General features: G+C 41.5%; 2 protein-coding genes across 4 annotated transcripts in view; one reads left to right on the forward strand and one right to left on the reverse strand.

Annotated features, from left to right (window-relative positions):
* The first annotated feature begins 1,073 nt into the window (after positions 1–1,073).
* Positions 1,074–7,445, forward strand: si:busm1-163l24.3 (E3 ubiquitin-protein ligase DTX4). 3 transcript variants are annotated; one of them, XM_067478519.1, is made up of 7 exons: positions 1,121–1,191; positions 1,534–1,608; positions 2,111–2,294; positions 2,658–2,761; positions 2,847–5,621; positions 6,612–6,820; positions 6,919–7,445. In XM_067478519.1, the coding sequence occupies exons 3-7, from the start codon at positions 2,111–2,113 to the stop codon at positions 7,010–7,012; spliced, it is 3,366 nt and encodes a 1,121-aa protein (XP_067334620.1). In that variant the 5' UTR covers positions 1,121–1,191; positions 1,534–1,608; the 3' UTR covers positions 7,013–7,445. The 3 variants fall into 3 exon arrangements, with proteins under 3 accessions (XP_067334619.1, XP_067334621.1, XP_067334620.1); XM_067478518.1 differs by lacking the exon at positions 1,534–1,608 and having other exon boundaries at positions 1,074–1,191; XM_067478520.1 differs by lacking the exons at positions 1,534–1,608; positions 2,847–5,621 and having other exon boundaries at positions 1,075–1,191.
* vat1 (vesicle amine transport 1) overlaps positions 7,440–26,070 on the reverse strand; it is a 29,245-nt gene continuing 10,614 nt past the window's right edge. Inside the window, exons 3-6 of the mRNA XM_067478521.1 lie at positions 18,991–19,161; positions 17,926–18,015; positions 15,942–16,183; positions 7,440–12,955 (exon numbers count right to left, since the gene is read on the reverse strand). Coding sequence (XP_067334622.1) covers positions 12,683–12,955; positions 15,942–16,183; positions 17,926–18,015; positions 18,991–19,161 — 776 coding nt within the window. The 3' untranslated portion in view covers positions 7,440–12,682. The remainder of the gene's footprint in view (positions 12,956–15,941; positions 16,184–17,925; positions 18,016–18,990; positions 19,162–26,070) is intronic.

The raw sequence follows: 26,070 nt of genomic DNA on the forward strand, positions 1-26,070 counted from the left end.
TTCCATAAGTTGGTCTATTACCGGATTAGATTCAATGTATTCTAATGCTACTTTTGCTATTTTGGTTAAAAATAATCATGTGCATTATAATTTTGTCCACACAAGATTGATTTCATGTTTGAAATATTTTAATTTTTCACTTTTTAAACATTTTTAATATTTGTAAAAAGTTTTGAAAACTTGAAAAGAAATTTACACAACAGTAATAGAACAAAGTAAACATCCATTATTGTGTGTGTAAATCGTAAATATACACATATATAGCGCTTTTTATCCAAAGCGCCTTACAATGTTGCTTCTCATTTACCCATTAACACACTCACACGGTGGCTGCCATGCAAGGTGCTCACCTGACCCATCTGTGTGTAACTAACTCTCTTTTCTTGCCTTCTTTTTTCATCACTGTATGCAGTGGTGACAAACTAGCTGTTTCTGGCTGTGATCATTGCACACAGGTACAGTGCATCTCCCACAGCGGCTGTGGACACAGTAGTCATAAATGACGCGCACACACACACACACACACACACACACACACACACACACACACACACATACACTACAAATGTTAGCTTCAGCTTTTTTTTTTTTTTTTTACCTCAGAAATGTGTGTGCTTGTCCTTCATGACTACTGTTATTTTTCACCCAATTACAAAAATGTAAGTGGCATGATGTAAACAAGTCTTTTTTTTAAATAGCCGGACTATTAAATGATAACAACTTTTTAATTATGAAGATATTGCAAGAAAACAACCTCACCGGGTCATTTTTGCCCACTTATCCACCTCAGGGTTAAATAGATCCAATGTCTATCGTGCCGAGTCAGATAATCTGTTCTCAAAATGATATTGGCTAAGGTATTACGTTATAGTCAGGTATTGTCAAAGGTTTTATTTAGACCACATGACCTATCCCACATTCGGGATATATGCACCAGTTTAGTGACTTGAAAACTGTATTTAAAATCAGACGATGTGCTTGGATAAACCTGCACACTCGCACTACAGTATGTACAGCGTACAAGATAAAATTGTGTGTGCGCTATATGGGCGGCGTAATAACACGGCACTTGACCGCCCTCTTACGGGCACAAAAGAAATCCCACAATGGTCTGTAGTTTCACTTTCCTTCCCCGACTTGTAAAGCACGACGGGCAAGATAACGAGAAATCACCCATGAAACATTTGTAAGGTCAGTAAGTCAATAAAAGTTATTATATTAGCTGTTTTGTGACAGATTGTAATAGCGTCGCACCCACACAGGATCCGTCAGTTTAGATGCGTTTGCGTTTTTTTCTTCACTTCCTTGAAACTAAGCTCTGTAATGTGGCTTGCCCTTGCGTTTACATATTTTTTTTGACATCCTGCCGCTGTAAACACTCAACATTTTTACTGTTTCTTGAAAACTGGTTGACTAGACGAGTTTTGAATTAGCATTATCGAGTATAAGCGTGGAGTTCAAATATCTTGCGTGTGAAACGCAAAATTAGTACGAATGCTGTTTTTGAAGCGTTTAATTTTTTTTGTCACTTAGTTGCCATCAAGAGGGCAGCAAACTGCAGATGGGATGGAGGAAGAAAGGGAGGAAGGGGCGTAGACGCAATCAACCGTAACAGTCCCACATAAGGCTATTGTTTACCATTCTTACATTTTTATCGATATGGGATGAGGGTAGTACATTACAGTTATAGCTTTAACTTAATCAAATATAAACTTTCAAAGCCACATGTTTAAAACTAGCGGCGTCAGACGAATTGATGAAGAAACCTTTGAATTTGTTAAAGGCAATTATTTATTCCGAATTTGCATTAAGAAAACCCTGAAATGGATAATGGCTGTAATGGGAATTTTGAGTCTGTTGATGTAGTATGCTAGTAACCCCCAATAGAGGGTGTTATATTATCAAATATTGGGTCCCTCCCAATTTATAGGGTGGGGTCATTGCGTGGTTGCCTGATACCAACATTAACAGCCCTTAAGTGGGTAATGTCATCATTATACTTATAGTCACAGCATACCTTTCCTCTTGAATTATGACATTTATGTGTTAGTGTGTTCATAGTAAGTGTTGAGTTTACTCTTCACAGTATTGATTGTCTTTCTGCCAGCAGATGGCAGAGCTGGGCAGGACTGTGAGTGTGAGTGGTCTACCCACAGACATTGAGGATGACAGACTCAAAGACAAGCTACTTATCCACTTTCTGAGAGCTAGGAATGGAGGAGGGGAAATCGACTTTGTCACTATTGTCAAAGCAACACCCATCTCTGCCTTCATCACCTTCGAGGACAGTGGAGGTCAGTAGGGTCAGGGTGTGTGCATGCCTGTGCAAATGAAGTATAGGGGGAAAGGGATTTTTCCGAATAATTAATTGATTCTATTAGAGTCACACATTGGTTTGAAAATACTATTGACTTTATTATTAACATAGCATGCTTTATTAATCTTAATACAAGAAAGACCCTATAATTTACTTAAATCATTTTCAAAGTGTTAATGTGTTGCATTATAAGTGTTGCATTATGTTGACTGCCAGCAGTGATTTACGCTGTGATGGAATGTTGGCATGCAAGTAAATGGAATGGCCAGTGGTAAAAGCGCTTAGTCAGGATGCTTCTCAGACTGAGGCTGATTTCCCTATGGTAACCCCTCTGTCATAGTGGCACAAAGAGTTATTCAACACAGTCGGCACATTCTGGAAGTGGATGGGAAGAAGTATAAACTCAATCTAACTGAGCACCATGAAAGCCTACACCCAGACAAGGTATATTTAACAAGCATCTTGGAAAATATGTAAACTGTGAAAATACAGTAAAGTATTTGTTGTCTTTGTTCTTCAACAATTGTAGGTCATCTTGAGTTTATCAGCAACAGTTGACCACAGACAGCTTTCTGGGGGAATACTGACATTGACAAGCCTTTCTAAGAGCTACCCTGATGTCCAGATACGTTACAATGCTACTGAGGAACATTGTACTTTGCATGGCACCTACTCCAAAGTACAGGCTGCCTTGGCACAACTAATAGGCCATTCTGGAAGACCACAGTCAGCAGAAAACATTGGCTCAGCACAACCAGGTCTATCCTGGTCTTTTCAGACAGGAGAGAAGTCTCATACACCGGAGTCAGAAGACCAGAAAAAGAAACATCACAAGCAAAGAGAACAACGAGACATAGTTCAGACTGGCACACCATATAATGAGTACAGCACAGGCTCACATACAGACCTGACACCTAATCCTTATGCCTTGGAAGATACTGCCCATACAGATAGTCCAGCACACCATGATCCTGGGCATCTTTCCACATTAGAGGAGGACTCCTCAATAATTGTGGATGCTGACATGTTCCAATATCTGCAGAAAAACTGCTGGAAGGAATACCAGCATATTCTTAATAAGTATGGTGTTGAGGTGGTTGATATGACAAACCAGGGGTTAACTACTCTATTTTTCCAGGTTGCAACAAGAGTGGGGGAGGGTGGTCAAAAGCAGGACTGCCTAAAATTAGCAAGAAAGGCAATAAGTAGGTTTTATCAGGAAAATGAGTCCAAGATCTGTCGAGCTCAGCTCCCTAAGAGTATACTGTCTCCCAGAGGAGGATTAAAAAGGGCAATGGAGAATATAAATGTCAGAATTCCCAAGCTTCTTCTGAATGAAGATGATAGAAATGTTTATATTATTGGGAGCAGCAGTGATGTGTCTGAAGCCAAGCAATCCCTTCTTCTGGACTTCGGCGAAGTGAAGGACAAAAAAGATGATGTAGCCAGTCTTCTTAGATTTTCTTTAGGTGATTCAAGTTCATTAAATCTTGCTGATGAGGACAGAGTCCATCACACAAGGTCCTCTACTGAGGAACATCTGGATGTTAGGATAAATCAAATTCTGAGGTCAGAAGAGGATGAAGCAAGAGGTGAAGGAGCCAGAAGGTATAAACTAGCAGCTCGGTTTAAAGATTCAGGACTAGTTGCATTAGGTAGTCGACCAACTGACTTCACCGTACGAGGGATTTCATCTCAGAGTAGACAGACACACCATGGGCCAATGCCAGCACATCACGTACTGTCAGAAAGAGCAGGGATTTCTAGTGAAAGAGTCACGAGGGCCCAAAACACTGGAGGTGACATTTTGTTTAAGGGTGGAAATGCTTTTCTTTCATCTGCCTCTATGCAGAATAAAACCTCCTTAAAATCAGAGTTAATGGATACTCGACCAAAGATTTTGTCATCCTCTGTCAGCACTGCTCAGTCCAGTTTGTCAGGAAGTGCTACACTTCCGCCTGCAGGGTCTGGATCCAGTTTGAAGCGAGCCAGTAGTTTCTCAGGAACCCCTCAGCAGAAGGCTCAAGTTATGAGTCAAAAGAGTAAAGATGACTCCAGCAAGTCCACAGTCAATTCAAGGGGCAGGTCCTCAAGCTTGAGTACCCAAATGGGAAAGGATAAGCAGGAAGTCTATACTGGAGAAATTAGAGTTTCCTGGTTAATATGGATGCACATAAAAGAAGGCTACAGCACCCGAGTGGATGACCTGACTTCTGATGTCCAGCTAAAAGAAATGCACCAAGAAGGTAGAGATGACCTGACTGTCACATTAAGAGGGGCAAAGTCATCCAAAGTGAGCACGTGTCAGCTAGGTTTACAGAAACTGATTGATTCGGTTACTGTAGACTTCTCCTCCGAAGTGCTGCAGTTGTCAGAGCTGGGTGTCACCGATCCAGCAGATGAAACTTTACTGGCTTGTTGTGCTGAAATGTGTAGCCGCTCTAAGAAGGTTACCATCCAGATTTTGAAAGACAATTTATATGTTCTCGGCCCAAAGATGTTGTGTTTGAAGGTAGCTACTATTCTCAGGGAAGTATTTTCTGGAGATTTGGCCCAAACGCCCGAACAACAGGCATTCTCTAGCTCCTCTACCTCCAGTTTAAATCCATTCAGATTTTCACAAATAAATGAAAATCAAATTACTACCCTGCACTGTACCAGTAGTCCTCAGGTTATGCTAAAGAGCCAAGCAGGCCCAAGTGATGGGACAGGTGGTGGCCAGGAAAGGGGAACAAACCATAGAAATGACCACCGTGAGACAGAGCTTGTGAATGGATCTATTAGCCAGCTGTTAGTGAGGAATGACCCTGTCATTAGAGAGAAAGTGAACATTCCAAGTAAAGTGGAGGTGGATGGACAGAAGGCAGAGACATTTGTCAGCCACAAAACAACAGGACACGATAGAAGTTTGAGACGTGCAAATGGTGTCGGGTCGACTGCTTGTACTGAAAAAGACATGGTCTTTCAAAAGAAAGAGAGAAACATACATTCAGCACCTAAGGATGGCATAGAGCGAAAACAAGCAAAGATCGAAGAAACCAGGTCAGGTCAGGGAGACCTCGGGTGCATCTGTGTGTGTGGGGAGAATGGGACATCGATTATGAGAACTAAGTGTGGGGTTACCATGTGCTCAAAGTGCCTGGACACAATGCATGCCCACTGCAGAGTTTGTCATGAGACAGTGCAGATGCCCCAGGGAATCCAGGGCAAAATGAACTGCTCAATACTACAGATAAGTTTACCTGGTCATCACAGGGACAATACAATCAAGATTACCTACTGCATTCCTGATGGGATCCAATTGGTAAGATGTTTATTTTAAAAATATTCCTAGTTATATCTTATATATCTATATCTATATCCTAGTTATCTTGTTGTATTTTTCCAGAATGTGATGAGATGTATAATACGTTTTCACTATTTAAGACACATGATATGGACGAAAAAAGAAAAGTATATTTTTACTAGTTATTGTAAGACACTTATATAATGCATGGCATGCTTAATTGCAAAGAAACAAGTACAGACAGATTAAACCTCAGTGATTACTTTTTATTATGCAATAAATGTTTAATTTCTTATGGTGTTGTAGCTGAATCATACAGGATATCAAAAATATTTGTTGACTTAAGATGCATTAGAGAAGCGCATGCTTATTTATGTTGTGCTGGAAATAATTAATAATTCATTAGTTTAATGTGAAATTTTGCATACCCTTAACAAGGGCAGCATGGTGATGGAGTGGTTAGCGCTGCAGCCTTACAGCTAGAAGGTCTCCAGTTCGAATCCTGGCCAGTTGTGGCCTTTTCTGTGTGGGTTTACCCCAAGTAGCCTGGCTTGCTCCCAAGGTCATGCATGTTAAGTTATTTGGTGACTCTAAATTGCTTGTTGGTGTAAATGTGAGTATGAATGGTTTGTCTGTATGTGTATGTCTCTCTATGTTAGCCCTGAGATAGACTGGCGACATGTCCAGGGTGCACGCTGCCTCGGCTGGGATAGGCTCCAGCCCCCCCGTCACCCCTAACAGGATAAATGGTTACAGATAATGGATGAATTACTAATTACTATATTGTTGGTCTGCTGTGATCTGTTAACACCAGGCAGCACTTGCTTACCTATTGTTAAAGGTGACTGCAGTATTTGAAAGGTCTTGATTCTACATAAGCAAATACTGACTGTGCAGGGCATCTGGTAATGTGCCAACAGTTTTTCATATTCAGCTATAATCACAGGACTTTGCTTTTTAGCTTAGCATGGTGACATCTAGTGACTTAATTCTTTTCTATCCTACCAGGAGGGACACCCAGCACCTGGAAAACCCTTCCAAGGGGGGACATTTGAAGCGTACCTTCCTGACTGTGACAAGGCAAGAAAGCTGTTGCCCAGGTTAGAGACAGCCTTCAGGCAGGGACTCACCTTTACAGTGATGAGCAAAGAGACAGAGGCCAGGGTCACCTGGGACTCCATTCCACACAAGACCAGCCTACAGGGAGGCAAATCCGGGTGAGTGAGGCCAGTGGGAATGTTTAAAAGAGCTGTAGATGGTTACAAACACCAGTTTATGTATCTTAGGTGAACAGTCTTCTTTTTGTCTCTCTCAGGAATGGTTACCCAGATTCCAGTTACTTGATACGTTTGTCTGAGGCCTTGACCTCCCAGGGGATTGAGGAACATCCAGCCATTTCTCAAAAATAAAGTAAAAAACAAAATCAAAAAAGGAGATGAGTTTCTATGTAGCTTTATACCTTTTACAAATCTTTTCATCATTTGCACTCTGTTGATTTAAATATCAGGTTATATTGTTCTGTTTTTGCAATTTTATATCGTGAAGAAAATTACTTTAGTTCACAGTTAAATCTCTCACTGCAGCATTGTTTTTTTTTATTTGAAAGCCTGTCTCTATTTGGCTTGCTTTAAGACTGACAATTTGAGTTATACATTTTTAAAATTACCAATGTGACCAACCACTACTTTTTATTTTTTCACATAACATCCTTATATTTTGTTAAAAATATATTTTATATTGTACAGTGTGCATGATACTCTGTTGAAGACAGGAAGATATTGAAGAACTTCTCTTCAGACCATTTTCATAATGGGCACAGAAATAAAAAAGCATATGTCCTGATTTTTTTGTTATGCTTTTTTTATTAGTCCTGGAAAACATGTAAGGCATATGGTAACATTACACACTGAAGCGTTACAAGCTCTAGAGGTCATGTGGACAACATGGCACCACGTAGTAAACCCAGAGTCAAGCACAGAAGCAGCATCAATTCAAAGGGTTTAAAAAACAAAGTCTAGACAAGAATAGTTTTCAATGAGGAAAAATACAACGCAAGGAAGGACGGAGTACAGGAGCACTAGCTTAGAAATCAACCTGTTGTGTATGCCTTGTAGAAAATTACCAGTGGTATCAGAACTCTAGCAGAAGGTGTGTAGTAGCATGGATGTTACGTGAGTTTCTAAAGCATTCCCAGAGTTAGGTTAAAGTGTATCACGTAAGTACCATGACAGTTCCCATGCTGAAGGCCAGGACAGGGAGTCAGGTGGCACAGGGGGCAGTGGATTGGCTTCAGTTGGCAACTTGATACAGCTGGAAGGGCATTCTTCTCCCTCACGCCATGGCACAACATGACTATTAAGCTAATGTTGCAGAACACAGGGTGCTGTACATACACACATGCCCTATTTTCTGGTCAACCAAACATGCATCCTAGTACTGTACGTGATAAGCCCAGCCAGGTTGTTCTTTCTTAGCATCTCTGCAATGTTGCTATGATGTCGCTGCTTTGCAACACCTTCAAAGTAAATGCTAAGGAAACAATAGCTGCAAGCAGATGTGGTTGTTTGGGTTCTCAGTGTGGATGGAGGAATACAGCGGCTCTGAATGTGGAATTGGCCCATTATCCGAGCCTCAAACTTAGACTCACATCGAACGTGGACAGTGACAGATGGTGCAGTGAACTCAGTTAAACAGAATGATGCAATGCTTGTTACTGAATGCAAAATCAATTGTTTCTTTCATGAGGAAAACTGCTTTTTGGAATGACCTGAGAAACATATATATATATATATATATATATATATATATAAAAATGCCTGTGAGGGACTACACTCATTGTCTTAGTGTATTTTAATTGTTATTATTAAACCCAAACTGCAAATGTTCAGGAAATTACTACTTTGTTTGTTTTAAGTTTGAATCACTGTTTTACCTCAATGCACCTCTGAGTTCCTAAGTACTGTTGCGTAAGTGTCTGAAAAGATGGGAAACCATTTCTAGATGACATTCACTGCGGTTTCACCATGGTGGAAAAGCTGTTAGGCAGCAAGCCAAAGTAAAAAGAAGTAGGTTGGAGTTTAACAGATAGATCCACTTGAACCTCTACCCCAAACGTGAAACACCCGTCCCACTGATTGAGTTGATCTCAAAAGCATCTTAGCTAAAAAAAAAAAGAAACAGAAATGGTGAAAGAACAAAAACGTTATAACCTGGTTTCCACATGTTGACGAATGCATGCAATTCCAAGATCCAGATGTTTGAGTAATGTTTTATTTGCTTTTTGTGTGTATTGAGTGATAGGAGTTGATATGGAAAGGAGTGTTGGCTGGTGCTGGACTGCAACTGTTTCACCAGCCAAGAAGCTCTGCAGATACAGCACAAGAAAAGTTGAATGACTTAATGAATAATCCTTGAGTGAACTGAGATCAGCTGTAAAGCGGAAATGTGTCTGGGGAAGGTCAGGGCTGAGCTATGATCAGCCAATGACATGAGGAATATGCAGCTGAATGAGAGAATTAACTTTCCTGCACAGCTGCATGAAAACATCTGCTCCCTCACTTTTGATACAAGTCATTTGGAAATAAACTGAAGAAACCCATAGACAAAGGCCATGGCGCTTTGGAGCCAAGAATTCTGTGAATCAATATGTCTTTTGATGGAGTTTTGAACTTAAATGTGCCCTGTGAAATTCCTTTTCACTGTGATACTGATATTGTTGTAAACACACAGGAGAAATCAACCTGTCCAGATAGACATGATAATTACATTGTGAAACACAGTGAAAAGGATATAAATATGGAGGAAGGCTCCTCAGAATGAGGTAAGCTATCTGGAAGGACAGAGGCACAGTTCAGGCCTATGCTTGAGCAAGGCTACAACCAATCCAAAAACTAAAAATTGTTGGGTTTTTTTGTAAAAAGCAGTAAAGTTACTGTCAGAAACATATGGGATACAAATATAGACATCACAACCCTTTTGTATTTCCAATGTTCCTCAAGGTTGACAGAAATGCATCCAAAAACAGAATTTTCTTCAGATTTTTATGCACTGTTAATATTCAAAGCATTGACAGAGGAATATACATACAATTTGGCACACATGGTTCAGACCAACAGAAAGAATATCACATTTCAAAAGGAGTGCAGGTTAGCAGGTCCCCACATAAAGAGTATGAACTTTGAACTTTAAACCCTTGGATAACAAAACAAACAAACAAACAAAAAATATAACGGTAAATTAAAATAACATATTAAGTAAAACATCCTTTTTTTATTTTTATTTTATTTTTTTACTGAAGCGTTGTTTCTCACATGGCACTCAGAACAAAAGCACCATCCACAGGTTCACAAAGGGAGCCCAGCAGATTAGAACAAAACACTAACCAGAGGCTAACAGGACACAGTCACTCCCCACACCAGCATGGCACTCGCTCTCCAGCCCAGTTTACTTCGCCTTGCTCCACATTTTACTTCCCACAATCAAGGATGGATGAATGCTTTGATTTTTGCTGCCACCCAGGAGAAGTTGGCCCAGGCAGGGACTGGCTAGCTGAAAATGAGGGGACCTTTACATGAGTGTTTGTGTGTGCGCGTGTGTGTGTATGCGCCTGCCACCTGTGCTTTAGCAGATTCACTGGGAGTGGATGATGGGAAACATGTTGCAATCCTGGAGCAGAATCAAAGCCTGCATAGGATCGGAGGTCGACTGCCATGCTTATAAGTGCATTAAGATCAGCGAGCAGAGTGCAAAATACTAATACCAACTGTCCTCATAACACATGCCTCTTATAAGACAGGGAGAGAGATAGAGTATGAAAGGAGGGTTGTGTGTGAAGCTACATAATACTGTAGCAGAGTAGTGTGATAGAGAAATGTGGCAGGGGAAGAGTGGGTGCTTTTAAAACCTGACAAACAACCTGAGGACACACACACATCTTTTCACACACGATGGCACACCACACACAGCACATGAGGGAGGCCACTCATGCTAACACAACTTTTGCTAACAACTTTTTTTTTTCCCCCTCTCTTTTTTGAAACATTTTGTTTTTGTTTTTTACAAAGTGACAAGTCACCATCTGAGTCTCATTACCAGGCCGGGCTCACAGGCAGACAGGCAGGTAGATAAGTGTCAGAGTTGTAAAGTTGATGTTCATTTTACTAACAATTTCTAGTCCACCCAGTGAGATCTGTTTGGAAGCAATAAGGAGAATACGTCTAACAAGATAGCAGCCAGACAAAATTTGTACTGGCCATTAGGGGGTGCGGTGTGCTGTTTTTTCAGCATAGTACGAATGCACACATTGTCAATACTAGATTTAAATTCCAGACTGGTTTAAAAAACAGAAACTTGGTCAAGCAATGCTAACAACTTTGAAAGCTGACTCACCTCTGTTTGTCATCTGAAGTTCAATACATTTTGCACTTGTTAAAATACGGGTAAAAAACACAGACTGTTGGCAAATACAGAGTTCGAGAGGCAGAAAAGAGAGAAACAGGGAGAGGGAGTCAGAGAAACAGACCACAGTGCCATCTCTGACGAGCCTGACGCCTGTTGCTATGCCGACCATAGAGAGCAAAATGGAAAGAGGAGGGAGAAAGAGAGAGAGAGCAGAGTAGCGAGAAGGAGGGGAGCGAAGTATGGACGCCAGCTTGAACTGAATTCTCCTCTCCCTGGTCAGGGTGATCGGCAGGCGAGCGGCTGCTGTGAAAGGAGCAGAATGCCATGGAATGCTTCGAGGAGGATCAGGGAGAGTAAAAAAAGCCTGCTTCGAAGGAAAAAAAAAATGGTATTCACCTTCTTAACTTGCTCATTTCAGACGCTTCACTGTCTCAGCATGACAGTGCCTCTTTCATCACATTCAGAGTGTTTATGTGTGCACATTTGTTGCTTGTTTGAACAGAAACAAATTCTCGCTTAATTGGCACTACACACGTCTTGCCAACAGTTGGTCAGCTAGAAAAATCTGTAACTAAGTAGAAGGAAGCTGAGCAATGATTTCTGCCTTTCTATTCAACACTGCACAGAAAGGCTCATTATTAGGTAAATTCATATTCAGGGAGGCAAAATTGCAGCCGCGATATTAACTTAGTATTAGGTGGGAACACATGCATTGTGGAGCTGTTTCCCCTGCTGCATGTGATGACTGATGCTTTCTTTATCCAAGCTAATGCCTTAATAATCAATGTTAGGCCTTGTGGTGTTAACACCATTGTTTGAATAGCTGAACATCATGATCAAAACTATGATGCAAATATCTCCAGGAGAGGTGGGGTGCATCAGCCAATCACAGGCATGTCTGACTCATCCTCAATGACATAACTAAGCGTTGGACACTAAAAGGCAACGTGTGGGTGGGTGTGGTTCTTCATTTATCTGCCTGTCTTTGTGCCTGCCTGTGAGTCCGGCCCATGGATGGGTGCAGGGTGTAGTGGGAGGTGAGGGTGGACTCAGCACAGTGAGGGGGGAACAGGAGGTGGCAGGTGGAAGTCAGAGCAGAACAATTTAGCACAGTGGGAGTCAAGGTGAGGAGGGGCCTGGGGGTCGAGGTGCGGAGGGTGCGGAGGGGCCTGGGGGTTGAGGGGGTGACCAGAGTAAAGACAGGGATTATAGCTGTCAAGGAAACAGTAATTTGCCCCAGACTTGGACCCTGTCCACAATCCTCCATTAATTTTCTTGTGTCTGTCATTCCCAATCAGAAAAATCTTTTGACTGTGGTGATTTTTTTGTCAATCTTGTGTGGCAGAAAAAAAATGTAGCGCTTACAGGGTTTCCCATGTATGATTAAAGCAAGAAAATGGGATTGGAGGAATTGGGGTGATTGGAGACAGGTCTGAGAAATTACTGCTACTTCGCTGTTAAGAAAGTGAGACGGAAGAGATGAAAGACAGACAGTGGTTTGATAATTTTTGTAATCTCCCCTTCTAACTCTTTCCAATCCTTGCTTACCCTCCACCCCTACCCTCCCACCCCATTCATCTCCATTCTCCATCCTTCCCCCACCCCTCTATCCCACACCACACCCCCTGCTCCCAAGACACAACTCCCTGCTGGTCTGCTTGACTATTCCTCCCTCCCTCTCACTTCTCCTCCTTTTTGGGCTCTTCCTTCTTCTCCTCCTTCTTCTCCTCCTCCTTCTTGGGCTCTTCTTTCTTCTTGTCGTCCTTCTTCTCCTCTTTCTTGGCATCGTCCTTCTTCTTGTCATCCTTCTTCTTGTCATCCTTCTTCTTGTCATCCTTCTTGTCCTCCTTCTTAGGCTCCTCCTTCTTCTCCTCCTCAGGCATTGGCTCTGTGGTGAGGATCACTTTGCCTATGTTGTTCCTCTCCTGCATCTTTCTCATGGCATCGCCCACCTGGAGGAGAGGAAACGAGACAAACAATTATGCAAGGAAAGCTGAAAAAAGGGATTGGAAGGTTTTAAATAAAATGTCTCATTGAGAAAAACACAGTCATGGCATATTTCCCCTCCAAAAACATATTTCTAATCTTATGGTTTGAAACCACATGATAGAAACAAATAATTCTAGCATACACTCCTCAAATATGACTTTAATATGCAATATATGAGAAATTCCATTTGTTTAGATGAGACTTCAATAATGTTTGAGAGGAAATGAGATTGTTGCAGCAGCATACAAATAAAAAAACGGGAGGATAACAAAATAAATGGAGGAGATAATGCACACTATACACAACTACTTTCAATATGAGAATCTATTAAGCATGAATACAATATTCTTAATTCGAGCAAAGAAGACGTGGAGACCTGAAGCAGTTTGTTTTAAGACAAGTGTAAAGGTGCAATACTTTTTCAAATACTGCTGAGAGATTTGGTTCAAGTAGAGAATATCTAACTTTATTTCTAGCCATAACAGCATGTCTCTAGTGATAGCTCTGATTATTTGTCTGCCGAGCCCACAACTGTGGTTTAGATTAAGATTCTGTGAAGTCATTGATGGCACACAAAGATGGATTCTACTGATTTTGATGATCCCTTGACATTCCCTCTAATGCCATCAGCAGTCAAGTACATGAGCAATTAACTCAAAGTACTCCTGGGGCTAATTTCACACGGTTTACAGCGCTGCTATCTTGGCATTACTGTAGATGTATTAGTCTTGTTAAAATGGGCATGTTAAGTTGAGGTCACAAATAAAAGGAGCATGAGGCAGAATGTCGCCTCCAGTGATTCCTGTAGGGTTAATAATAGGGGTGAAGTTGGATCAATCCTGGGCTTGTTCTGGGGCTCATTTCTAGCAACTGGATTTAAGAATAATTCATTTAAATGTTGTCGTACTTTACGTGTGATAAGTAATTTTGTGACACAAGTGGATTTGATTTAATATTCTTTTCACTGGGCAGGCTTACTAACAAGGTCCAGAAAACAACAAAAGATAACTCTTTTTCTAGTGATGGAGGAGGCCATTGCAGATAAATGAATCAATCATTTTAGATTGTAGTATATCACAGGTAAATCCCCAAACAGACTTACTTGGCAGTAAGTTCAGAGAACAACAAAGATAATAGAATTTTTATAGATGCAGACAACAATAGCATGGTTGTTGCATAAAAGCAGAATTTAAAGGACTCAGCTTATCATTTTCCTTTTATGGTCACATACTCCTCTGCTCACAGCTGACCCCCCACACAAAGATGGATGGATCCCATTGAATGTCACTCCTAGCCCCACCCTCCCCTTGACCACCAAGCGCTGTCCACTGTCTGCTTCTGTCTTCATCACTCACCCCTCCCTCCCTCCTCCCATCCCCCTGTTCGTGCAAAGCAGGCAGACCACCTAACGACCAATGCCACGGCAACAGGGCCATCTCCTAGCAACATAAAGCCCGGCTGAAACGTGGCTCTGACGACTCAGACACATGGGAAAGAGGGAGAGTGTGGGAGTTCGAAGTGGAGGGATGGGAGGACGCAGGGAGCAACTGGTGTCCTTCAGATGGAGAACACGCCTCGCTGAAACTTAAAGGGAGAGGGGAGGGAGTGCGGGAATTAATAGAATCATCTTCAATGTGAATGAAAGTCACAGTGAGAGAGACTGAGGCTCTTCTGACAGCTCCACCCACTTCCACCCTTCCCTCTCTAAGATCCGTCAAACTCTGTGACTCCAGCTCGGACTGGAGTGTGCTATTTGCAGCTACGGACATGACCGTTATCCTCTTTGGCATCAGTGCAGATGCAGATAATGATCCAAGACCAACCACATCAGGAAGGGAGGGTGCTAATTTCCAAATATCATGCAAGCGTGTCTATTGATTATTGGAGCAAAACTGAGGAGTGACAACAGAGGAAATGCTGTGATGCATGGGGTCAGGGTGTGGCATTTGGGCTTGGGTCGTAAACATCGACCAAGACAAGTAGCGGCAGTGTTTGCCGTCCACCAATAATCGTATAAACCAAGCTATGCTGAGATATACCTTTATCCCTCGGTTCTACATGGCTTCCATGTCTTTTTCTCATCTTCAGGGCCCCTCCCCAAGACAGACGCGCACACTGACTAAAGGATGTCGTCATAGCAACAAGAGAAAAAGCAAAAAAAGATACACTGTTAGGAGGAAGAAAGAGTGAATACAGTGAGATGGAGAGAAAGAGAGGGAGTCAATAACCTAAAGACAGAGTGAAAGAGACCAATATAAAGAACAGGCAGATGGAGAGGCAGAGAAAGAGCGTCTGATGGCAAAGAAAGACATCGGGTGTTTCTCTCTGGCCACAGTCACACAGGCCAAAATACTGACCAGCTCCAAGTTTGACAACAGAAGATGTCAGCCTCTGACTCCCTCCTTCTTTCCGCGTTTTTCACACTCTCTCTGTTCATATCTGTTAACAGTGCTAATTTTGTCAGCAACAATCTGACTCTGTCTGGCTAAGTAAGTTATGCTAGAAGAGGCACAGAGCTTTTTGTGGACAAACTTTGCCTGTTGAGTGTGAGTCTTATTGGATCCAGGCCACACCCAGATCCTGCAGACCTCACTACAAAACACACAGACCCACCTCTGCCATTCACATTGATTATGGGTCACTGGGTTTTAAGGACATGGCATCAAAAAACAATATATTTCAGGTGTTACTTGATTCATGTCACAACGAATCATCTAACGATCAGGTGCAGAAGAATGCATTTGGTCTAAAAATAACCTCAACAATTAAATGGAGATCACGGTCCAAACATTATAACAAAATATCATGTCACAGTCTACATCTATACATCCCTCACCCCCAGTCTTTAAAAATGCAAATATTATATCGAGATAACGTGAGTATTAGTATATATTCATTTACTGACGATCCATACAGAAAAGAACCGCACATATGAAAATGAAAACCAACCTGCTCAAGATGCCAAGTGGAGTCGATGCATGGCTTGATCTTGCCCTGCTTGTAGAGATCCAAAATGTTGTCCATGGCCTGGGTGATGAGCTCCGTCTCCCCGTCAAGGTAGCCCAGGTGGAAGCCACACACTGATTTGTTTCCTTGGATCAGGCTGAGTGTGTGGATGGAGAATTGGTGGTACCAGTTCTTGGCCACTGCAAGCAGGTTCTTTTTCTGACCTGCCAGCATGTTAGCTGCACCTGAGACAGGAAGAATATAAAAAGAAAGATTAAGGTTACAATTTTACTACCTGCAAGAGAAAAGCTATAAAAGATAATGTGTGCACATTTCTGTGTGTTTTAAGTTTATAAAATCATGTCAAGATGCACAGTTTATAACTAGATTGAAATACTACTAAATCATCTGTTTCCTTACCTACTTTCTCCCTTTTCCTCTTTTGCTCCAAGCTTACCCATTTCCCCCCTCACTTAATTACCAGCCTCACTCTTTTCAGTGGTCAAATTGACCAATTGTTAGATTAATCTTGAATGCGAGGATTTACCACATTCTCTGTTTCGTTTTATTGTAAATGAAAATGGAATGTTGGATTCCTTATTATAAAAACAGCATTTTGAAGACATCACTCTGAGTTCTAGGGATGACTCATTTAATCTCATGCAAATCTGAGAGATATTGTCAACAGAATATGACATGAAAATATCAGGCTGATAAATTATTTGGTGACATGTCAAATCAACATTTTGCCCTGTCAGGTGCCTCTATTTATAAGTTTTGGTTTATATTTTCGGTCTGGCTCTGGTTTCCTCTTTCACACTTCAGCTCTCACTGTCACCATACCCCCTTCCTGTCCCCTCCTTCTGTGTTCACACAGTCTCCTATGTTCTCATTGTCTCTCCCTCTCCTCTCTCTCTCTCGGGAACCAGGGGACACAAAGCTTGTGCTGAGAGAAGAGCCTGCTACATTGAGACACATTCCAGGTTTCATGTGGATAGAAAGCCCATTGTCCTGCCATGCATACTTCTGATACGCTAGAAGAGAAGCAGCCAGCAAAGAGGGACCAGGAGGGTGGGGTTGGGGCTGGTGGGGTCTGTAAGGGTGAGAGAGGTTGAATGGGTGAGGGTGGGAGGCACCATGCTGGGTAGTGGGTTTTGTGCAACATGCAAAGGCAAGGCCCTGTTCTCCATGGATGCCGACCCCACCCACTGTTGTATGCATGCTGGTTCCAGCCTGGCATCGCAACAGAGCAAGCGTAAAAGGCCTTCCCACAGATGACACACAGCACACTGAGGACATGGACCTCTAGAGAGGTCACACTGCCCACCAGGAAGCATCCTTATACTGCAGCAAGTGTGGAAGCCCACTACTATTGTATGGAATGTATTAATTGTCCTAATATTGCTTAGCCGGAGATGTTTTCTCTAATTTAGTCCATATAGACTAATATTCAAAATGTTTACATTCCTCTGCTATAAATGGAAGAGAAAAAATCCCATGTGTCCCAATTCTTGAAGCAAATTGTAACTCGCTATAAATTTACTAGAAATCATAATATGTGGCTTAGGAGTTTGAGTGATGAATACCCTGTTCATGGACATTTCTCTTTATAGTTGTTAGCTTGTGCTGGTGGCTCCACTTCAAAGCACTGCCAACCATTTTGAAAAAGACAAGGTTGGTTTTAGGTATTACATAAAATCTGCATAAGCTGGAGATGTAGTTTGGGGGCAAGTGCTGCATTAAAATTCATTTTTGTTGCTTTTGGAAGTTGATGCATGATTTCTAATTGATTTGGGCTTGTTAATCTAATTATGTCATATTAAAAACTGTAGCAATTGGTAAAATTAGCAAGTGATTTTCCAAGTTAATTATTTTAATTGTGTTAAATCTTCCCTAAAAACCTCTCACACAAGCTGCCTTGTACCACTGAAGTTTCAAAGAGAGATCCTGCCAATTGATATTCACACAAAGGATTTTCTTCACTTACCATAAGTAATAAGTTTGCCCATAGGCTTCAGCAGGTTGTAGGCCTTATGGGTGTCTGATCCTCCAAGAGGGTCCAATATTATGTCCAGCCCTGTAGCAGGAGAGAGAAGAAGAGGACAGTTTGAATTTGGAGAGAGCAGCCTGCCAAGCCTCCTCAGCAGCCCCCTCTGCATGCCAGAGATCACTAGGAGTAGTAAGCGTAGCCAAGTTGTGTCAAGTTTGCATGGAGAGGAACCCATACGTTTGCCAAGAGAGGGGTAGAGCAGAGGATGGTGAGAGCCTGGCAATGTTTTATGTTTTTTTCCATTCATTTTCAATGACAAGATAGGAGTGATAAATTGTCTCTTTGTCATTGTCCATTCCTCTCCTTGGTGGACAGAATAACAAACCAACCTCTGAGCAGATGGTAAAGCATTTACCATGAAGGTTTCTCTGTGGCTTATTAACGTCTGGCTATGTAAGCACAGCCTTAATGCTGTTTCTTTGTGCCAGAGGGGACTCCTCAAATTGGGCCTCCCCTCCTTGCTCTGTTAAACCTTGGTTCTATTGATTGTGAGAGGCTCACAGCAGGATTCTGCCTGGACCACAGCACAGATGAATTGACAGACCGCCAAGACAGAGGGAAAGGTAGCTGCACATTGATCCAAGCTTCTAATTAGATACATTCTGTCTAAAGTGTCAGTTCTCACTCTCTTCCTATCTGTCTCTATAATGTCTATCTGTCTGTCTCGCTCTATGCTACAAAGAACAGAGACAGGTTGGAGACAGGACTAAATGAGCCTCCAGCATATGAACAGTCTCCATCCTGTTAGGAACACAGCTGGAGAAAGAAACAGGATCTGGATGTTGATTAATTTTGCTGAAGAGCAGCGTTTTCAGTGCACTCTTTAGTTCAGGGGCACATCCCTACATAAAACTCTGCAGACACATTATTGGCGATATATCAATCTGAACTATTTGTCTCATGAAAGACAACACCGGGCCAACTAAACATTATTTCTCCATGCAAATTGCTGCAAACACTCTGCACATTTATTGTACTTTTGCAGATGGTCAAGCTTCTCACCTTTGGGACTGATCTTGCGGACTTCCTCCACATAGTCCTTGGTGCGATAGTCGATGGGATGTGTGACTCCACCCTGGCTGATAGTCTCATGCTTGCTGGCTGATGCTGTGCCAAACACAGTCACGTCCTTCACTGTCTTACACAGCTGAGTAGCTGCAATCCCCACACCACCTAGAGGAGGAGAGGCAAGATTGATAAATAACCATGATTTATGAAGAAAAAAAAAAACTGTAATAAATTACTTGTGATACATTGTACTGCCTAACACCAAAACATATATAAGTCTCAGGTAACAGAACAGCAGCTGAATACATGAGGCAATAAATGTCATTCCATTCCACTCACAAATTTTCTATGGCAGGTAAATGTGATTTGCTTTTTTAAATTGTCCTAAACAAATCAGTCAATAATAGCCTGGATGTGTTTGGCTCAGGGGTATGTAAAAAACACATTAAACAGAATCACATTACCCCAGCTGGCCTAGGGAGAATAGACACCCCCACACACATCCACCTCTGGAGAAAGTAGCCATTGTAGCTCAACTGACACATCAAGTTTCCTTATTCAAGACAGCCTGCCTAAAATTCCACAGGATACAAATATGTAGCTGCTTTGTTAAGAAAGGAGAACGGGATGACATTCTATCACAAATTACATAAACACAGCTCCCTATAACTGTGCCAGCTGAAGACAAAATGTGCTACATTGTCCAAGCTAACTTTTAAAGACAAAGTGCTGCGAAAGCGTGTGTTTCAGTAGATGTTTTGGAAAACTGTGTTTGTGTTCAGTGTATTTGAAAGTGTATGTAACTGTGGCAAAGGCTGCTGCCAATGTTTGTTAAAGCAGTCAGAGCAAGAAGTAATAGGTTACTGATAAGCAGTGGCTTGTTTGAAATGGAGACTGACTTGAGGACTTGAACTGAAAGGCATCCATAAAGGTCATTCATGCCTGACCAAGTAAAGAGCACATCTTATCTGATATCTGATGAAAAAAAGCAACACAAAGCAACACATGCATTTTAATAACATCCATTTTAATGGCATAGCTGGGATTCTAGACAGGTTTGGATTAAGTGAATGACAAAAACATGATTTGCTTGCTTGCACATGCAGCTAAACCCAAACGTTTAGTATGCACAACAAGATAATCAGGAAAGCAGAAGGACAACTGCACACGTGAGATTGCCTACGCACATTTGATTAGAGTTTTGTAAAAGTAGTAAGTACGTTCTTTTTATTTAATGCATCTGTGCTTTGATCATACAAAATTAATATATAAAAAAAAATATTTTTCTAAATTGTAACAGATACATAAATGGCCAATTTTTATGCTGTATGATAAAGTATCTTTACTAAATATGTTAATGTCAGCAGTAGCATGTATTCACTGTATTTGGAGAACACAATGCATCAGATGGCACCTTTGGTCCTTTCATCCTGAATAAAAAATATTCAGAACCAGCCCAAAAGCACAATTACCTCAATGACATCTTTGCAGTCACTGTCTTAGGCTGTATTATCACATAAAACCAGCACTGACACAACCTCTTCCCCAGAAAAAGTTTCAATGATAAGATTAAGACCAATTCATATTATCGTCTTTATTAATCTGTATCCAGATACTGTGCTCTGTGCTCTTAGAATGAAAAAAGGTTCATTTTAGAGATTTTTCTTGCCTTTAAAAAAACCTTTCTGAGAGCTTTTCTGCAACATGCTCCCTAGATGTAAAAGAAAACCTGCAAGAAATAATTTGAATACAACTCCTTCCCTTGTCCTCAATTTGAGTATAAAGATCAAAAATCATTTCTGATTTGTACTTCTTGTCTGAGAGCTTCGGTTCATGTGAGCTGAACAGTTCAGTGTGCATTACTATAATCACGCTTTCTGACACTGAAGAGAACTGAAAACAAAATCGGGCTTTTACTGTTGGATGTGAGTGCTGTTGCACTGCGTTAACAGCACCATCTCTCCTAGTCAACTGTGAGAAACCAAGTTTGTGTTGCCAAGGAAACCTTGGCCAAATTGCCGGCAATGACTGAGCAAAGGGAGCCATTTTGTTTCATTGACTGCTCTTCCTTTAGGCATAACAGATTATTTTGATCACAAGTTTGTCATTAGTTCATATTTGACAGACTGGGTTATAATTTCCTCTAAGTAGACATTAAGCTTTATATAGCCAGCCACCTGTAAGAATGTCAAAGTTTGTGCATGCTCATGAGTAATTTATAGGCAAAGGAGAATGTGTAACCAGTGACATGAGATAACAAACCTATAAATGGTGTTACACATGCAAACACTACAGGCAAATATGCATCTGTTGCCTTTGACACATACGTTTTTCTGCAAGGTAAAAAGGAAGGAAAGGTTAAATATACATTGTCTGTGTCGGGGTTTTAACTGGTTTTACTAATGTCTTGTCGCAAAGTAGTAATGCTCACACACGGGTGTGAAGAAGTGTCTAACAAGATGATGCCTCCATAAAGCCCATGTACTTAAAGTCAGGCACTTGTATATTAATATTTAACTAATGCTGCTGTCATAAATAGTGATTTCCATTATGTATTTACTTTATGAGCAGTGGGAAAACAATCACAGCAGGAATCAGATTTTAATTTTATTGTATTGCTTTCTTTTCTACTCAAAGAAAGAAATTTATTATCCAATCAAGCCATGAATCATTAGAACGATGACAACAGAAGAAAACAAATGTCACTTTTAAAATCAGACATAATTGTTTTGTTAAAAGGTAGTTTGTGGTGTAGATATTGTGGTCAAGAGAGGAAGAAGGTACCCGTTTCTGAACCCTCTGAGAACAAACTCCTGATCTCATATCACAAGACTGTTGAGCTGTGCCAAGAGCACCACACCAAAATTCAACACACACACACACACACACACGGTTTATAAAGGAGAAAGGACTGTAGCCTTGAACTCTACTGAAACGCTGCTAGTATAGACTGCTAATCTACACAAATATGTACATGTGAGATTAAAACATTATCTTTTCATTAACCCAGTGCTTTAGTTCATGTTGTTTGTTTAGTTTTCTAACTTATAGTTTCATTGTATATACTGTATCTGCTTAATTAAAGTACACTCATCTCAATTGGAAATGGTAGCGATTTAAGACCATCCATAAACACTTACCCGTTGCCTGGGGAAAAGTGCAACTCAAGCAAAATTCTTGCTGCTAACTGCATTTGTTTTCCTCAAGATTCAATTGCATTGTTTACACTTAGAAATTAGGAAATGTCAAAAAAGTGCCCACCGGTCTTGTTTTTCTGTCCCTCTCTGGAGAAACAGGATACACAGTAGGGGTTTGTCTTTCCCTGAATCCTTACATACTCAAGGTTTGGCACATTTGCACTTGGCTTCCATAACATCACTGTTAGGAATGAAGAATTTTCCCCAAAACACAGTGGAATCCAGACTGACACTGAGGCCACTGTTATTGCTCCACACCCAGAGTTCAACAGCAGGAGTGGGTGGGGACATCAGAAATGTTTTTCATATACAAAAATGAAAAAAAAAAAAAAAAAAAAAAAAAAAAAAAAAAGGATACCACGTCTCTCAATGTGCTTTCCTCATTGATAGCTGTTAGATGTTTTTTTGTCTAAAATATTACCTCATTTGTAAGCCAGGCTATGATCTCAGGTGTCGGCGAACGGATGGTGGCCATATGGCTACTGTCAACACCAGAGAGATGACTGGTCCTCGCTCTCGGAGCTGCTGTGTTTCTGTGTGATTTCATCTGCATTCATTTCCACATTTCCTTAAGGGCTCCATCTTTCTTAACCAATCATTAGATTGCGGTGACAGTGGCTGACAAAGAAGGAAATACTAACGTGGACCCAATCTCTCTTTTTACCCAAACTCACCCTGGCAGCATTACATCAACAAGCACAACCAAATAAGTGAACATTGTAATGCTACTCAGTAAGAGACCTCAGATATGAGTCCAGTAACAGCAGCTGGGGTTAGCTCTTTGTGGACATGTACTCTTGAAATAATACTCTGCATTATGTAACTTAGATAGTCATCCTAAAAAAAAAAAACACCTAAGAGTGTGCGTGCATGCGTGCGTGCTCACACTGTGGGCTTTAGAGCAGTTTAATGGGTTCTCTCGGATGGTGAATTTTCTCCATGCAAAATAGAGGAAGCCAATTTTTTTTACTAGGTGAATTAAAAAAAACAAAAAACAAAAACACATCCTTTACTCGTGTATGAAGGCGGTCTCTTTGATTTCCTCAATAGAGTTTCACATTGCTAACTAGAAAAAAGCCAAACACAGCAGAAAACGCACAAAACACATCTACATGTATGAACAGAAATCATATTTCTATCATAGTTCTTTGCTCTCAAAAACTTCTGCTGCAAAATAAAACACAAGCTGGTGAACACATATCCTGTCATGCCATGCACATTCACACACAAACTAACAGGTGTCCTGACACAGGTTTCCTTGTACACCTGCAACTGTATGAAGTGGTTAGGGTGGGGGTGGATGGGGTCATCTGTCAACGGCTGCAGTGACGAGTGCGCGAGTGAGCAATGTGATTGGTGGGCTAGGTTGGAGGTTGCCCTGGTTTCCCTCTCATATCAGTGCAGCTGATCTGCCGCCGGCAATGCCAGGCCTGGGGAACACAGAGACGGTTCAACCACACAGCCCAGACTCCCGCTTAGTGGTCAGACTGAATTAGCATTCTCTAAACTAGGGTACGACCTCCCGAGCAGACAAACGGGGAGGAGAGGAGAGGACATTTCAAGGCACATCAGACTTTTATCAAGGCTCCCAGGAACAATGGATCTAAAAGTGAGAGATGTAACTACACTTGAGCTTATGTTTAAATTGCAGGAGACTTTGTTAGCTGGTGAATAATGAATGGGCAAAACAATTGGGCAACAAGTCTTGGGAGAACTAAAATAGATAGAAATCTATTTCTTTCCATTTAGCTAACCATTTTTTTTGCAATCATATTTCGAAAATGTTTTTTTGCTTCTCATTTTTCAATCCCATCTGCAATCAGCTGAGCACTGAGGGCTCATATGCCCGAGGCCCTGCCTGCAGCTCTGACAGCAGTTATGAAGATCTACACTAAGATAAAGCTCTCATTTGGCAAACCCAAAAGCTCCAGCCACCCGTTCCACTTGCTTTAAGCATTAACAGCGCACTTCTAACAGCACTACACTTTTTTAAGATTGAGGTAAGGATAAGTTTAGGGCCACAAAATTACTTTCACTATCAGACTCAGCTAAGAGAGTAAATAATTTCAGGCGTTCTGTAGAAGGCTAAATGTCAACTAAGGTAGGCACAATAGAAGAACTGCTTAGGAAAATGTATGTTTCCTTGACTAAGAATAAGCTAAAGCTTGTGAAACTATAAATAGCAAAGTCAAACAAATATGCCAACTACAAACATGGATTCTCCAAAAAAAACTAATCCTACCCCAAAGTTTGTGGCACTAAGAGGGAGTCGAATCTAAAGATCAGCTTCGGTAGACACTTGATAAAACAGCAGTTCAAATTAACTGCTTTCCAGATTAAAAGACATGTCAGGAAAATTCAGGTTTGTTAGTGTAATAGTGAGGCATCCTGACTTTAACATTTACCAGATAATCCTTTGTGTAACCTGGTGTACGTCAAAATCATACACTGTCACCAGCAAAAAGCAGCTACAAAGTATGAAATCCACCATAAAATAAAAACTTAACGAAAGTTAGTTTAAATGGCACTGAGGATTTGTGGAATCTGAAGCACAATCCCTAAACACACTGCTGTGGAACATGCATACATACATACATAATTTAGTAGATAAAACACCTTACATTGCTATTTTTGAGAATATGAGCTCCAGTTGAAACTGCTGCCAACTTGCGGCCAAACTGTTACAAACAGACTGCAGCCATTTGGCAAAATCATCACATAAATTGATGATATAGACTTCTGCAGCACCAGCCAATTCATATTATGCATTCCACATCTGCAACACAATGCATGACACTTGACACTGGCCTGCAGTCACTCGGAATCTCATAAATAAAACAGAGGCAGACATCATCATTGGAAGCAGCAGAGCCCCATATGTATGCAGGAATGTGTAACGTGGGTGTAGTGGCGGGGTAGCTGGCTAGGGTTCATAAACATTAGGCCCAGTTCAGAGAGAGGTCAGAGGAAAGGCTGTTGGCTGGGCACAGTGGAGGACCCACGAGATACAACCAAATGTCACTGACGTCCCCCCCGCCTAAGCCCTCTGGGGAAAACAAAAGAGGAAACGTGCATGTGTTCCACGATGACGGTGACCAGAGCACGGATATGGCGAGGTTACACAGAGGGAGCAGAGGTTATGAAGGGCCGGAGGGGAGGGAGGAGAACCGAGGATGCAGATGTGTGGTGTGGTGGAGAAGAGAAGCACGCTGGGAGGAAATACAACGAGCTATTGTTTGGAGAGTGAGGACAGGAGCAGACCCATGAGAAAGACAGCTGAGGACTATTCACCAGAGCTTACTTATGTAAACACACACACACAAACACACACACACACACACACACACACAAACAAACCTGAGTGACAGTCTAAGGACCAGTCAGGCATTCTGAACTGGTCACACAATGGAAATAGGTAAAGGTCACCACACTTTTGAGGAAATTAGGCGGCTGTAGCTCAGTTGGTAAAGGCAGGTAAAGACCCTGTGGTCAGTGGTTCAATCCCCGGCCCCGGCTATATGTCGAAGTGTCTCTGTGAAAGACACTGAACTCCTAACACCCCCAGCTGTGCAGTGCTGGTCCAAGCCCGGTAGAAATTGGGGAGGGTTGCGTCAGGAGGGGCATCCGGCGTAAAAACTGTGCCATGCAGACAATCATCCGCTGTGGCGACCCTGAACTCACGGGATAAGCCGAAAGGAAAAAAAAAATACAATAAATTAAGAGATGATGAATGTGACATTACCTGCCCATATGGAACAATGGGGAGGCACAAGACCAAAAGTGAAAAGGATGGATACCCATCATTCCTTTATTAAAGCCCTTACGACAGGGTTCAGATGGTTGTTATACAAAGTATCAGCACCATTTAAGACCAGTC

Source organism: Channa argus, chromosome 15, assembly GCF_033026475.1.
Source record: "Channa argus isolate prfri chromosome 15, Channa argus male v1.0, whole genome shotgun sequence".
In the NCBI taxonomy this organism is placed as follows: Eukaryota; Metazoa; Chordata; class Actinopteri; order Anabantiformes; family Channidae; genus Channa; species Channa argus.